This window comes from Mytilus californianus, unplaced genomic scaffold (genome assembly GCF_021869535.1).
Source record: "Mytilus californianus isolate M0D057914Y unplaced genomic scaffold, xbMytCali1.0.p SCAF_7, whole genome shotgun sequence".
NCBI classification, from domain to species: Eukaryota; Metazoa; Mollusca; class Bivalvia; order Mytilida; family Mytilidae; genus Mytilus; species Mytilus californianus.
The window spans coordinates 1,783,117-1,798,939 of record NW_026262723.1 but is presented as its reverse complement, the minus strand read 5'-3'; the positions used below and the strand labels follow the sequence as shown (position 1 = coordinate 1,798,939).

Sequence of the window (15,823 nt, the reverse complement as noted above, 5' to 3'; positions counted from 1 at the left end):
ATTTGGAAGGCCATATAATTTACCTCAATTTAGGATAGACTCTTGAATTTTGAAAGAGTCAAAATAGGATGAACGGATCATATAAACCCGAAGGCAAATATAATATAAGCCCAAACGAAAAAGTATAAACAAGTCTAAATTGAAAACAACGTTCTATCCTATGATTGCGTTGGATAAAAACCGCAATTTTTTATATATATATAAAGCATGAAATAAATAGTCAAGGTCATATAAAATCCTACCAGACAGGCTTTTCATATACACCCTACAATCATACCATACACCAAATACAGCTGTTATTTTGTTTATCAAGTTTACAGCGTCTGTAAACAGACCTAGCCACAAAAACTTTTAAAACATTGATTAATGAACCATGTAATTGAAATCAATTTCAGTATGACATCTCAGACGAAAGCTACCAGTCGGACATACACGCCTTTCAATCATTCCATATACCACTTGCACTTGGAAACTTAACCATATGAGGTCAAGAGCATTGGACATATGACAGACGAAAACTCCCGTGATATAAGACATCTGCATACAAGGAATGAAGCATCGCGGTCTTCTCCCTTATTAAATATAAAGCATCTTAAAAAAAGTTTACGCCATCGCTGCCGCCGGAAAATAATCCCTATATATGTCTCGCATTTTGCGATAAAAAAAAGTCGTAGGCGAATTAAGTACAGTGCATACATGTATATGATATACATTGGATAAAGATATATTTAAAAATATTAAAAATTGTTAATTCATTCCATTTCTGCGACACGTCTTCCAAAATTTGGTCATCAATAAACTATGTATCACAAGAATTACTCGAATCACATACAACTTTCTTTTTGTGTGTTTTCATATGTTTTCTCATTTCCCTTCCCCCAATAAATCGTTTACCACACTCATCGCACATGTACGGTTTATCACCAGTGTGTATTTTAATGTGTACTTTTAAATACCGACTGCGACTGAAATGTTTTCCACAATAAGAACACTTGTAGGGTTTTTCACCTGTATGCGTTCTCATGTGTAATTTTAAACTGCTGATAAACGTGAATTCCTGCCCACAAATTTTACATGCTGCTTTTTCTCCTGTGTGAACTCTCCTGTGAATTTTTAAGCTTTTCTTCATCGCAAATCGTTTACTGCATAAATCGCATTCAAACTGGTCTTCGAACGAGTGAGTTCGTACATGATTTTCTAAGGGTGCCCAGAGCTTGAATGTTTTACCACATATATTACACTTAAAAGGTCTGCTGCTGGAATGTGTTATCATGTGTGATTGTAAAGAAGGCTTTGTCATAAATCCTTTACCACATTCGTCGCACTTAAAAGGTCTTTCACCAGAATGTAGTCCTAAATGTGACTGTAAATGTTTGTTTTTCATAAAACCTTTTCCACATTCCTTGCACTCGAAAGGTTTCTCTTCTGAATGTTCTCGTAAGGTATGTGTCTGAAATCTGCTTTCATGACAAAACTCTTTTCCACAATCCTTGCACTTGAAAGGTTTATAGGTGGATTTTCTTTTTGTCGGTATATGTTCCGTTTGACCAATTCCTTTATCAGCATCAGTTTTATGTGTTCCACCATTACATGTTCCCATATGTTCCAATTTGTCTTGACAATTATCTAACTTATGAACGACTTCGTCACATTTAACAGGTTCCTGGTTTGTTATACACGTGTTCGTTTTCAAGTCCGTTTGTAAGTGTGACGTATCATTTTCATCATGTTTAGAAGATATTGCATCAGTCGGAATTGGTATAGGCTCAAACTCTTGAGAACTCATATTACGTGAGACAAAATTGGGTATGTGTTCCATTTTACCCATTTCTTTACCATCATCACTTTTATGTGTGTAATCATTTGATGTTTTCATATGTTCCAATTTGTCTTCATCTAGTTTATTAACCACTTCATCACGTGTAAGAGCTTCATGACTTGTCATAAAGGTGTTTATTTTCGCGAACGTTTGTAAATGTGAATTTGCATTTTCTCTGCATTTAGAAAGTTCGGCAGCAGTCGGAATTGGACCAGGTTTAACTTTACGAGAACACATGTTACCCAAGACACAATTGGGTATCTGTTCCGTTTGACCAATTTCTTTACCATCATCACTTTTATGTGTGTAAACATTAGAAGCTTCCAATTGTTCCAGTTTGTCTTCAAGGTCATCTAGCTTACTACATGTAACAACTTCATCAGACATTAGAGCTCCCTGATTTGAAATAAATGTGTTTGTTTTTGTGTACGTTTGTAAGTGTGAAGTACCATTTTCAACACATCTAGACGATTTTTCATCAATTGGAATTGGTTCAATTTTATCCTCATCAGAACATATGTTACTCGAGACAAAATGGAGTTTTTGACTTTCATGAATATGTACACTTTTCTCATGCCGTATTAGTTTATTTCTTTCAATAAACCCTTTCCCACACTTATTACACACGTAGGGTTTATCACCAGTATGAATGTGCATGTGTCTTGACAAATGTGGTTTATGATTAAACTGTCTTCCACATATTCCACATTTAAAAGGTTTTTCATCAACCGGAATTGGTTCAGTTTTTATCTTATCAGACCACATGTTACTCGAGACAAATTGGAGTTTTTCACTTTCATGATTGTGTATTCTTATATGTCGTTTTAAGCTGCATTTCTCGATAAAAGCTTTCCCACACTTATTACACTCATATGGTTTATCACCAGTATGAATGTGCATGTGTCTTGACAAATGTGTTTTTTTATTAAACTGTCTTCCACATATTCCACATTTATAAAGTTTTTCGCCAGTATGCGTTATTATGTGTGATTGCAATATGTTAAGATTACAAAACTCTTTTCCAGAATCATTGCCCTTGAAAGGTTCATCGGTAGATTGAGATTCCATGTGTTCCGGTATCTGTTCCACAACATCTTCATCACTATTAACAGTTTGATATGTTCCATCATTTGATGTTCCCATATGTTCCAATTTGTGTTGACAATCATCTAACTCATTAACGATTTCATCAGATTTAAGAGGTTGAATTGTAACAACTGTGTCTATTTTCGCGTACGTTTGAAAGTGTGAAGTACCAATTTCTGTACATTTAGAATAGTTTTTATCAATTGGAGTTTGTTTGGTTGTATTCTCCTCAGAGCAAATGATACTTGAGACGCAATTGAGTTTTTCAATATCATGTCTATGTTTCCTAATATTATGGCGATTCAACTCGGATTTGTCAATAAAATCTTTCCCACACTTATTACACACGTATGGTCTTTCACCAGTGTGTATTTTGATGTGTCGTGACAAATGTGGTTTATGATTAAATCTTTTACCACAAACTTCGCATTTAAACGGTTTTTCACCCGTATGTGTTTTCATGTGACCCTTTAATGTTGCACTAGTTTTAAACACTTTGTCACATATATTACATACAAAAAGGTTGTCAACAGAAGGTTTTACAAAATTACTCCCATGAGCGTTTATGTCTCGATGATAAGAAAACGTCTTATTTGTATCTTCACATTCAGAAGATGCGTCACTTGTACAAGTTGTAAGAGATATATGTGTTTTCAAATGCTTTTTCATGCATGTATTATATTTAAAAAATAGACTACACACAGAACATTTGTAGCGGTATTGATCATTACCATTTTCACTGGTGTGTTTTTTCATATGTCGTTCCAAATCCCTTTTCTCAATATATCGATTCCCACACTCGCTGCACACGTAAGGTCTTTCACCAGTGTGCAATTTCATGTGTCTTGACAAATTTTTAGTACGATTAAAACCTCTTCCGCATACTTCACAATTAAACAATTTTTCTCCAGTGTGTATTCTCGCGTGAGCCTTAAGAGCCCCATTTACATTAAACTCCTTTCCACATACGTCACATTTATAGGGCCTTTCGCCCTTGTGTGCTCTTATGTGTACTTGTAATGTGGTATATCGATGAAAACATTCACCACATATATCACATTTATATCTTCCAGTGATATGAGTTTTCACGTGTTCCCGTAGATGCCTACTCTGACTAAAATTTTCACCGCACAAACCACAAGCGAAAAGGTTTTTTTCGTCATTTTCCATCACCTCTATATTAATGTAATACTATTTTCGCCCCTTCTTAAGAGGTCCCCCAGGTTACAGTCGCTTCTAACATACGTAATTATAGTCCATTTGATCGTCCTGAAATAGAAGGGGGAAAAATCACTTAAATAAAGATTAATTCAAAATCCGAACAAATCATTGATAACTTCGTATTAATAAAAGTTAAAATTCGAACCCGAAATGAATTAAAAACAAACAGTTGTCGAAAGTATTATTACAGACTGACGGACTTAAAAACGCAACACAGATTTTGATAACTTTTTTTACCAAATCATGATTTTACTTCATATCCATTTTTAATTGTCATTCATGCTTACCATACTTCTTTATGTTTAGACAAATTCATTACTTGATTTACCTGACTTACTTGACTTACCGGAAGTAATTGAACACACCGGATTATTGACGGCGCGTAAACTTTTAAACGTAAATGTTTCTTTGGATCCATACCAATACTTAATTCAGTAAAACAATGTTAAATTTTCATATTAGCGGGAAGAAGCAATACAAATCTCAATAAGGCCATACGAACTTGCTTAGTATGCATGAATTCGTCAACGTGCTAGACAGTTCCACAACAGAAAGTTTTCTTACAGTACTTTCAACAGGAGAACGGGATTTGTAACACACTTAATGACCATCACGACAAGATCAATCTGTAGTGGCATTATTCATTCAAGGACAAGAACATGTTAGTGTAATATGATTATTACAATGTAACACAGTTTTATACTAGACCAATGTGCTGAGCCGGCTTTTGAAAAATTTAATTCCCAGTTCACGATGTTACAGTCCGCAGGAAGACATGTCACCTTATCCGGAGACATTATTCTGAAGCCAAGTCGACCAGTTTTTGCTCTTTATTCTTAATGCCGCGTGATAAGGGAAGAATCAGCAAATACCAATGTCGATTTCTTTGGTTTGACCCGGTCATGTGACAAACCCACGAGCTCCCGACCTCGAGTCGAACACGCTATCGCAAAGCCCATATCGTTTATTAGTCTGCTATAAAATGGCCACAAATGACAAATATGAAACAATTTAACAAAAAAAACGACAACTACTAAATTACAGAATTACAGGCTCATGACTTGGGACAGGCAGATACAGAATGTGGCGGGGTTAAACTAGTTAGATGGTGCTAAACCCTCCCATAACCTGGGACAGTGGTGCAACATCACAACACAAGAACACATTATACAAAAATAAAACGAATAACAAATATGAAAAACAGCAAGAATGAACAGCAACCACTTAGCTACAGTCTCCTGAGTTTAGACGGACACAAGTAGAATGTGGCGGAGTTAAGACTAGTTTGAAAGCGCTAACCCTATCCCTAATTGCGCTGCTGCTTTGAACAACAAAAAGGTAGAGTTCAGGTAGAAAAATAAATAAGATATGACCTAGTGGAGGAGTTTTCTGTTTGTTTTCTGATATTTTCTTTCAGTAGAAAACAAACTGAGGATATGGGGTATCCATCCATTTTAACAAAGTACGTTGCTATTTGTTATTTAACTTTTTTCTATCTGCCGTTTATACCATCAATCTTTGCATTCCAAAAACAAACAAACAAATGGAAAATAAAATGGTTTGAATTCATAACGCAAAGTCATAGGACTATATAAGAAAAAAACACATTGAAAATGTATCCAAGAAAGATAACTGCATGGACGACAGACTACACACTAAATTAACCTACTACATCGTTGTACATCGACGATAAGTGTGTGTGTACAGTGCGACATGAATATATCGTAAGTCCCTCAAGGCTTCCCATACTGTATTTGATAGGACATCATTTCCACACACTCGTTTTGAATTTGTAAGAAAATTGCTTGACAATGTTTAATATCTCGGTACTGATCTTATGCATTGTCGTTATCCCATGTTAAACTTTATGAAAATAAAGATACAACATAATTATATAATAAAAAAATCAACAAAATACACACACACCAATGTTTTAAGTAATCAATAATCAGATAAAACTACAGATTTATGTTCGAGTGTACATAAAATGTGAATGTGTTTGTTTGTACAGGTACACCTGTAAAAATGTGAAAGTGTTTTAACCGTACAAATACATGTAACGTTAATATTAATATAGATGAAACAATCATTAACTTTATTTGACATATTAATTGCCAGTGTTAGGAAAAGTAAAAATGCACACTTACAATCAACAATGTATTTTGGTTAAAATATTTAGGACGTCAACATACATCGGGACCCTCCTTCTCTTGCAAAAATGACAATTTAACAGGTGAATGATCTACAGAAAATAAAAGGCGGGATATTTGAAGTATGAACAAACGAAAATAAGAAAAACCCTCCTTCCTACAAGTTTTATATTAACAAATCTTTATTGAAAAGCGCTTTAAGCCCACATGGGCCAATGGCTTAAAACATAAAAAATTCTGATCCACAATTTGATGAAAAAAATATTTTGGACAGGCAGATGACAAAAAACATTCTGAATCCAGATTTTCCCAAATGATTTGATGATATAGCGTCGAAGAACTATATAAAAAAATTCTGACTCAAGTGAGAAAAAAAATGACCCCCCTCCCCTTTTGAAGTTAAATGGTTGGCTTGCTCTCTAATACTAATGCTAATATGCATTTATCTTTACTACTAAAATAACGAGGTCCAATTTCTTAGCCCGCCGGTCTATACTACTAAAATAACGAGGTCAAATTTGTTAGCCGGCATAACGTAAAAACCGACGACAAATCATAGAATTTTACTTTATAATATATCATAATGTATAAAACTAATATATCTTATAAAGTATTTTCCACCTTATCAGTGGCGGATCCAGAGGGGGGCGTAGAGGGCGAACACCCCCCCCTTTGCTTGCACTTTTTTTTTTTTTGTAAAATGATTAATCAGACTAGACTTCGTGAACTTTGCCATTTCCCGTGTATTTAATTTTTATGCGACAGTTCTTTACTTATAAAGATATTGTTCGCTCGTATTTACTGTAATATATTATTAAGTCATGTGATTCTCTACGGTGGAGTTGACCAGTTCGTCGAAAAAAACGTCACTCAGTCATTTTGAAATTCAAATTACAGTAACACATTGCTTAGGCTGAGGATGACAAGCATGACGCCTTCAAAGTGACAAAGTATTGAGCAAGAACGCATTGACTTCTATTTCACAATCCAACCCAACAGAAAGTAATATTCTATTACACTCTAATGAAAAAATAGTTCCACAGCAATATTATTTACCTACGAAAACATGTTTAACCCCACACGCCCCAGCCCATTAATAGCATTGCTGAATAGTGACCCCAGTCAGTAAGCTCTAGATATAGATTTAAAGTCTAAGGTACGGACCATTTGATCTGAGGGGGCAGTCTGAGATATTTTAGAGAAAAAATTCTGACCCGGATTTTTGCCTTAAACAAAAATTCTGGCCGTATCTGGATTGAAAACATTAATCTTGTCCACTTTTTTGCTATTAGTAAAAAATATTTTCAACAGAATTATTTAGCATTAAATGAACATGATGAATAAAAAACGGGCGAAATTTTTTTTTGGGGGGTTGCATGTGAATCCCATATCTGACCGGAATGTCTGTTTCGTCGAACTGATATACTGAATACTTTTTTCAAGGCCCGACTGCAACCTGCCTGCTGGGTGTGGCCTATATGTCTCCATGTGTCGACCGTCATTCACAACTTCATTGTCATTTCCGACTCATTCGTAGCCTTTAGTTCATTTGGAACCCCTCACTTCCCTTGTTAGGTGAAACATTTCAACCAAACATTTGGATGAAAATTGCTTGTTTGTCTTTCTTCGTGTCGGTCGTATTGAAAATTTCATTGAATAGCCGTATATCTTGTTTACAACAAGAAATCTGTGAGGTTATGCTAACTAACCATACAACAAACGAGACAAATCCCACATCAAATATATTAATTAGTACATAGCTTTGGATTCATCCAATCATTTCATAATAGACAATTGATGGAGAGAATACGGCACCAAAAATATCTAACTCCTACACTTTAACTATAAAATGCATTTTACACTTATTTTATGTTTTTTAGCCAAAAAAAGGTCCAAAATTATTTAAAACAATTAACACACCCTTAAATGAATTCACAACGTCAAATATATACGCTACACAATGCACATAAATTAAATTACAAGGTGAAGTTCCTCATTCACAATGTATAAACAAAATGTCTTATAACAGAATATATATACACAATGTCACTATGCAATCACTATGCAACATGTATTAAGCCTGATTATTCACAATGTCACTAATATATCACTATGCAACATGCATCAGACAAATATCACACAAAACGTATGAACACATTAGCACATATATACAACATCTATTAACAATATCCACCAATTTGTAATATCACCTTATGAATGTTTAATTAACCACAATAACACAATGACACAATGACACTTGCACAATGCTTCAATGCACAAGGAATTTATATGAACACAGCTCAACTCACACACACTAATTATCACTATGAATCAGAACGAAATGAATATATTCCAAACTGGTAAGATTAAACACAGTGCACTTTCACTAATACACTTCCACAATATAACAACTTGCAACACCAGCAAGTATACACCTTGTATTCTCACTAATACACTTCCACAATACAACAACTTGCAACACCAGCAAGTATACACCTTGTACTTTCACTGTACAATAACTTATTATATAAGTTCACTTTATAACACAATCACTATTCCAAATATTCACATATAAATCCAAACACTATTTATATCCTTTGGAATCACTAAATTCACTCTACTTACCAGTTAGAATATATAATCCTTGAAGTTTACCCTTCAATGGTCCACATAAAACTGACCGAGTTTCTCTGTCTTGGGCTGGTTTATATACTACCATCTGGATCAGTCCATTATACTTAAAGGGGTGAAAATCAAGACTATACCAACTTTAGGGGTGTTTTAAGTAACAGATGGTGCTCCAACCATGGAGAAACTTATATACATATAGAAACACAATAAATAGGAAAAGACAACTGGTATTTCACATCAAAATAAATGAACTATGACCAATTTCCGTTACAGTGTTATATATGAAAACATACAGAAGAGCTATATTAAACCAGCGACAGTAACAGATCCAAATTTTCATTAGGGCGGGGCGGGGCGGGGGGGGGGGGGGGGGGGGGGGGGGCTGGGGGGTGCTGCTCCAGGAATTCTAGTCAAATCGGCACCTGGTTAAATCGGCACCCGGTCAAATCGGTACCCGGTATAGTCAAATCGGCACCTAGTCAATTTGGCACCTGGTTAAATCGGCACCCGATGAAGTCATTTCGGCACCCATGTTAGATATGTTTAATATATGTTTTTTTCGGTATTTTAAGCAAAAAGATTAAAATAAAGAAGGGGTTAAACAAGTATTGACTTATTTACATTTTTGGTGGATTTCTGTATGTATTTTTTTTCATTCAACTTAATGTGTATTCAAGGTATTGGATATTTTTTATGCATGTTTTAACTATAGTTGAGCATTTTGCATGATTGTTGGTTTAATGCTGTTTAAAGTTTCCTGAAAAACCACCTAATTTTCTCATAATTAAACAACAGCTTGGGTAATGGCTTCATTGTTTATTATTAAGTTTTTGAAGAAAAAACAGCAATAACTACATGTATAGAGTTAAAACAACAAACATGTTAATTATGTAATTGATAAAAGTTATTAATTAATTAATTGAAAAGAAAACTAATCAAAACATCAGTCATAGAATGTTGAGAAAACTTTAAACAATAAATTTTTATGTGTAAAAGATGTAATGAATGATAAAATCCAACCTCAAAAATAATTATAAATAGAAAGATCATTTATACATTTTTAGAATTATTTATATATATATATTATATCAAATATTATTGGATGCCGAATTGACTTTAAATAGGTGCCGATATGACTAGATGCCGATTTCACCAGGTGCCGATTTGACTTTTTCTATGGGTGCCGATTTGACTTGTACCCCTGCTCCAGTCCATGGCATAGGGACTTCAGTCTTGACTACAGGTCAAATATATGTAATATATTGTAGCGCATCAATCGTCTACATACATTTAAAAAAAAACGTATGCCCCTACTGTAGACGATTTATTGGCTATATATCTGATCTGTAGTCCAGTCCCTATATATGCTCCAGTCATGCCTGGGTGATTCCCTATATATCCACCAAATTTTCCCTACAAGAGGAGGTCCTATTTTATATTTTTGGTCATAATTATCTGGACTTCTGCTACCTATGATCCCATCATTAACATATGGTCGAAGGGGGTGGGGCTAGGGTGTTTGTTTCATCTTGAACACAGTTACAGGGTTTGGTACAGACATCTGGCAGTTGTTGTAAACCAGACACCCCATTCATATACATTTATTGTACAAGTATTTTTGTTTGCAAGAATCTGTACATATATACCCGTTGTTCATATAAATTTCAGAAGAAAATCATTACCCATTGATCCATAAATATATATTTTCCAAGCTATCATAAATATAAACTATGACGTCTTTAGATGTAACTAAACACCTGGATTCTTTCATATTATTGAACAAAAACATCAGTACACAATTTTACAGACATCTAAAATTATCATAACATTTAGACATGCTATCTGGCTATTAACTTTAACTGATTTTATAAATTTTTTGTAGTAATCCTTGCGTTCTGTTTATTTTTAAAGGAATGCATTGACCATACAAAAAGAATATATGTTTGTTTGCCCTAACCCTACCTACCCAAAACATAGCTGCCTACCCAAATTCTTTTATTGTTCTGATGTGAAAAAGTTTTCTTTTAATCTGATAGGCATGAAGACTAAAAAACATCTGACACTTCAATTTCCCTTTGCTGTGAGAAAAAAGAAAATGCCAAACAACCTACCCACTGTCTCTAAAATGTACCTTTGGGTAGGGTAAGGGCAAACTAAAATATTTATAAGTGTAGCCTTACAAATGTGACATCAAAATTTATCAGTATAAAATTATTTCAGGTTTAAACAGTCTTCTTGAAAACTTGGACATAATGACTTAAAAATCTGCTAAGAGGTGTGCAAATTGATCAGGGAATGCCCCACAAACCCTTTCTGTTAGTTAACATTTACAGTGTCCAGTTATGTACCCCTTTAAGTTTATTCTGTCCTTTTAAATTTGTGAATAAAGGAAGAATCTTTATTAATAATTTATATATATATATATATATGCTCATAAAAGGTAAATTTACAAATGATATATTATGTTCAAAACAAGCTGATTACTTTTTGTTTAGTTCCAAGTAAAAACTAGGTGTAAGGGAATTTTCTGCTAAGGGAATTTAGACAATTTTTTTAAAATTTCAACCTAAGGTCAAATATATCAATTTCACTTGTCCACTTAATCATGTTATATGAAAAAGTAAAGTGCAAGGAGTATTTATTTATCTACATTTCTTGTTTCAGCAATTGCTGTACCTTTCCAGTTACTTATTATGTGTTGTGTATTAATTTGACTATAACACTTTTGAGTGACTGGATAGGTTGATAATATTCATCAATCGAAAAAGAAACTGGAGAGATTGGTAATAGTTTTAGACAGCGGCAATTGAAGGTACACAAATTTATGTTGTCATATCAGCCTACAAAGTCATATCAATAGCCCAGGCTAGTGGTCAATAAGCATGAGTCATCAGTCATCAGTCATATCAATGGCTTAGGGTAGTGGTAAATTATCAGGAGTGATCAGTCAACAGTCCTATCAATAGCCTAGGGTAGTCGTCAGTTATCTTGAATGACCAGTTAACAAATTTATATCACTAGCCTAGAGTAGTGGTCAATTATCTTGAATGACCAGTTAACAAAGCCATATCACTAGCCTAGAGTAGTGGTCTATTATCAAGAGTGATCAGTTAACAAAGCCATATCACAAGCCTAGGGTAGTGGTCAATTATCTGGAATGACCAGTTAACAAAGTCATATCACTAGCCTAGGGTAGTAGTCAATTATCTGGAATGACCAGTTAACAAAGTCATATCACTAGCCTAGGGTAGTGGTCAATTATCTTGAATGACCAGTTAACAAAGCCATATCACTAGCCTAGGGTAGTGGTAAATTATCAGGAGTGATCAGTTTACAAAGTCATATCACTAGCCTAGGGTAGTGGTCAATTATCTTGAATGACCAGTTTACAAAGCCATATCACTAGCCTAGGGTAGTGGTAAATTATCAGGAGTGATCAGTTTACAAAGTCATATCACTAGCCTAGGGTAGTGGTCAATTATCTTGAATGACCAGTTAACAAAGTCATATCACTAGCTTAGGGTAATAGTCAATTATCTGGAATGACATGTTAACAAAGCCATACCACTAGCCTAGAGTAGTGGTCAATTATCAGTAGTGATCAGTTAACAAAGTCACATCACTAGCCTAGGGTAGTGGTCAATTATTAGGAGTGATCAGTAAACAGAGACATTTCACTAGCCTAGGGTAGTGGTCAATTTTTAGGAGTGATCAGTAAACAGAGACATATCACCAGCCTAGGGTAATAGTCAATTATCTTGAATGACCAGTTAACAAAGCCATATCACTAGCCTAGGGTAGCGGTCAATTACCAGGAGTGATCAGTTTACAAAGTCATATCACTAGCCTAGGGTAGTGGTCAATTATCTTGAATGACCAGTTAACAAATTTATATCACTAGCCTAGAGTAGTGGTCAATTATCAGGAGTGATCAGTTTACAAAGCCATATCACTAGCCTATAAGGGTAGTGGTCAATTATCAGGAGTGATCAGTTAATAAAGCCATATCACTAGCCTAGGGTAGTAGTCATTTATCTGGAATGACCAGTTAACAAAGCCATATCACTAGTATAGGGTAGTATCGGATCATTCAACAATGTCATATCAATAGCCTATGGTAGTTACCAATTATGTGTAACATCACTAGCCTAGGGTAGTTGTCAGTTATGTGTCATATCACTAGCCTATGGTAGTTGTCATTTATGTGTCATATCATTAGCCTTGAATAGCTGTCAGTTATGTGTTATATCACTAGACTATGGTAGTTGTCAGTTATGTGTAATATCACTAGCCTTGAATAGTTGTCAGTTATGTGTTATATCACTAGCATATGGTAGTTGTTAGTTATGTGTCATATCACTAACCTACGATAGTTGTCAGCTATGTGTCATAAAACAACAAAGTTATATCACAAGCCTAGGGTAGTTGTAAGTTATGTGTTATATCACTAGCTCAGGGTAGTTTTTAGTTATGAGTCATTATAAAACAACAGATATATCACTAGCCTAAGGTAGTTGTCAGTAATGTGTCATATCACTAGCCTAGGGGAGTTGTTAGTAATTTGTCATATCACTACTCTAGAGTACTTGTCAGTAGTGTGACATATAATCATTATCCTATGGTAGTTGTCCGTTACTTGTCATTATAAAACAACAAAGTTATATCACTAGCCTAGGGTAGTTGTCAGTATTTTGTCATCACTAGCTTATGGTAGTTGTCAGTAATGTGTTATATCACTAGCCTAGGGAAGTTGTCAGTTATTTGTCATATCACTGACTAGCCTAGAGTAGTTTTCAGTTATGTGTCATATCACTACCCTTGGGTAGTTGTCAGTTATATGTGATATCACCATCCTAGGGTAGTTGTCAGTTATGTGTCATATCACTAGCTTTTTTGTAGTTGTCAGTGATGTATCATTTCATCTCCTAAGGTAGTTGTCATTAATGTCTCATATCACTAACTTAAGGTGGTTGTCATAAATGTGTCATATCACTAGCCTAGGGTAGTTGTCAGTAATGTCTCATATCACTAAACTAGGGAAGTCGTCATTAATGTGTCATATCACTAGTCTAGGGTAGTTGTCAGTAGGCTGATGATATGACACGTTACTAAAAACTACCGTAGGCTAGTGTTATAACACATAACTGACAACTTCCCTAGGCTAGTGATATGACAAATTACTGACAACTACCATAGGGTAGTGATATGAGGCAAAAATGACAACTACTCTATGCTAGTGATATAAGACATTCCTGACAACTACCTTAGGCTAGTGATATGATACACTACTGACAATTACCGTTGGCTGATGATATGACACGTTACTGACAACTACCGTAGGCTAGTGATATGACACATTACTGACAACTACTCTAGGCTAGTGATATGACACATAAATGACAACTACCCTAATTTAGTGATATGAGACATTACTGACAACTACCCTGGGCTAGTGATATGACATATAACTTACAACTTCCATAGGCTAGTGATATGACACATAACTGACAACTACCCTGGGCTAGTGATATAACACATAACTGACAACTTCCTCTGGCTAGTGATATGACACATAACTGACAACCACCCTAGGCTTGTGATATGACATATGACTGACAACTATCGTATGCTAGCTGATAAGTGACCACTACCCTAGCGTAATCCTGTTGCCCCTTGGTGGAGCAAAGGCCATTAACGATATTTCTCCACCTTGTTCTGTTTTTTGCGAGCCTCTCCAGATCATGCCACTTGTACCCTTCTTTCTCCATCTCTGCTGCAACGTTCCTTCTCCACGTGTACCTTGGTCTGCCCCTTATATGACTTTGTGAACTGATCATTTTTGATAATTGACTTCTACACTAGGCTAGTGATATGACACGTTACTGACAACTACCATATGCTAGCTGATAAGTGACCACTACCCTAGGCTAGTGATATGACTTTGTTAACTGATCACTCCTGATAATTGACCACTGCTCTAGGCTAGTGATATGGCTTTGTTAACTAAACTGGTCTGATAAATGACCATTACCCTATACTAGTGATATGGCTTTGTTAACTGGTCATTCCAGATAAATGACCACTACCCTAGGATAGTGATATGGCTTTGTTAACTTAACTGATCATTCCTGATAATTGACTACTACCCTAGGCTAGTGATATGACGCGTTACTGACAACTACCATAGGCTAGTGATATGACACATTACTTACAACTACTCTAGGCTAGTGATATGACTTTGTTAACTGATCATTCCTAATAATTGACCACTACCCTAGGCTATTGATATGACCTTGTTAACTTGTCTTTCCTGATTATTGACAACTTCCCAAGGCTAGTGATATGACTTTGTTAATTGATCACTCCTGATAATTGACCACTACCCTAGGCAAGTTATATGACTTTGTTAACTGATCATTCCTGATAATTGACCACTACCCTAGGCTAGTAATATGACCTTGTTAAATGATCACTCCTGATAATTGACCACTACCCACGGCTAGTGATGACTTTGTTAACTGATCATTTCAGATAATTGACCACTACCCTAGGCTAGTGATATGACCTTGTTAACTGGTCATTCCAAAAAAATGAACACTACCCTAAGCTAGTGATATGGCATTGTTAACTGATCTTATAAAATGACCACTACCCTAGGCTAATGATATGACTTTGTAAACTGGTCATTTCAGATAATTGACCACTACCCTAGGCTAGTGATATGGCTTTGTTAACTGGTCATTCCAAATAATTGGCCACTACCCTAGGCTAGTGATATGACCTTGTTAACTGGTCATTCCAAAAAGTTGACAACTACCCTAAGCTAGTGATATGGCTTTGTTAACTGATCTTATAAAATGACCACTACCCTAGGCTAGTGATATGACTTTGTAAACTGGTCATTTCAGATGATTGA

At 35.2% G+C, this 15,823-nt stretch overlaps 1 protein-coding gene across 1 annotated transcript; it reads right to left on the bottom strand.

Moving 5' to 3' along the window:
- Positions 1-684: 684 nt before the first annotated feature.
- LOC127709396 (zinc finger protein 234-like) lies at positions 685-6,362 on the bottom strand. Its single transcript, XM_052214906.1, has 2 exons — positions 6,274-6,362; positions 685-4,174 (listed from the first exon to the last, which is right to left on the bottom strand). The coding sequence occupies exon 2, from the start codon at positions 4,073-4,075 to the stop codon at positions 800-802; it is 3,276 nt and encodes a 1,091-aa protein (XP_052070866.1). The 5' UTR covers positions 4,076-4,174; positions 6,274-6,362; the 3' UTR covers positions 685-799.
- Between the last annotated feature and the right edge of the window lie 9,461 nt (positions 6,363-15,823).

Excerpts from the sequence above, each read along its gene's own strand:
- LOC127709396 (XM_052214906.1), bottom strand. The coding sequence starts at position 4,075 with ATGGAAAATGACGAAAAAAACCTTTTCGCTTGTGGTTTGTGCGGTGAA.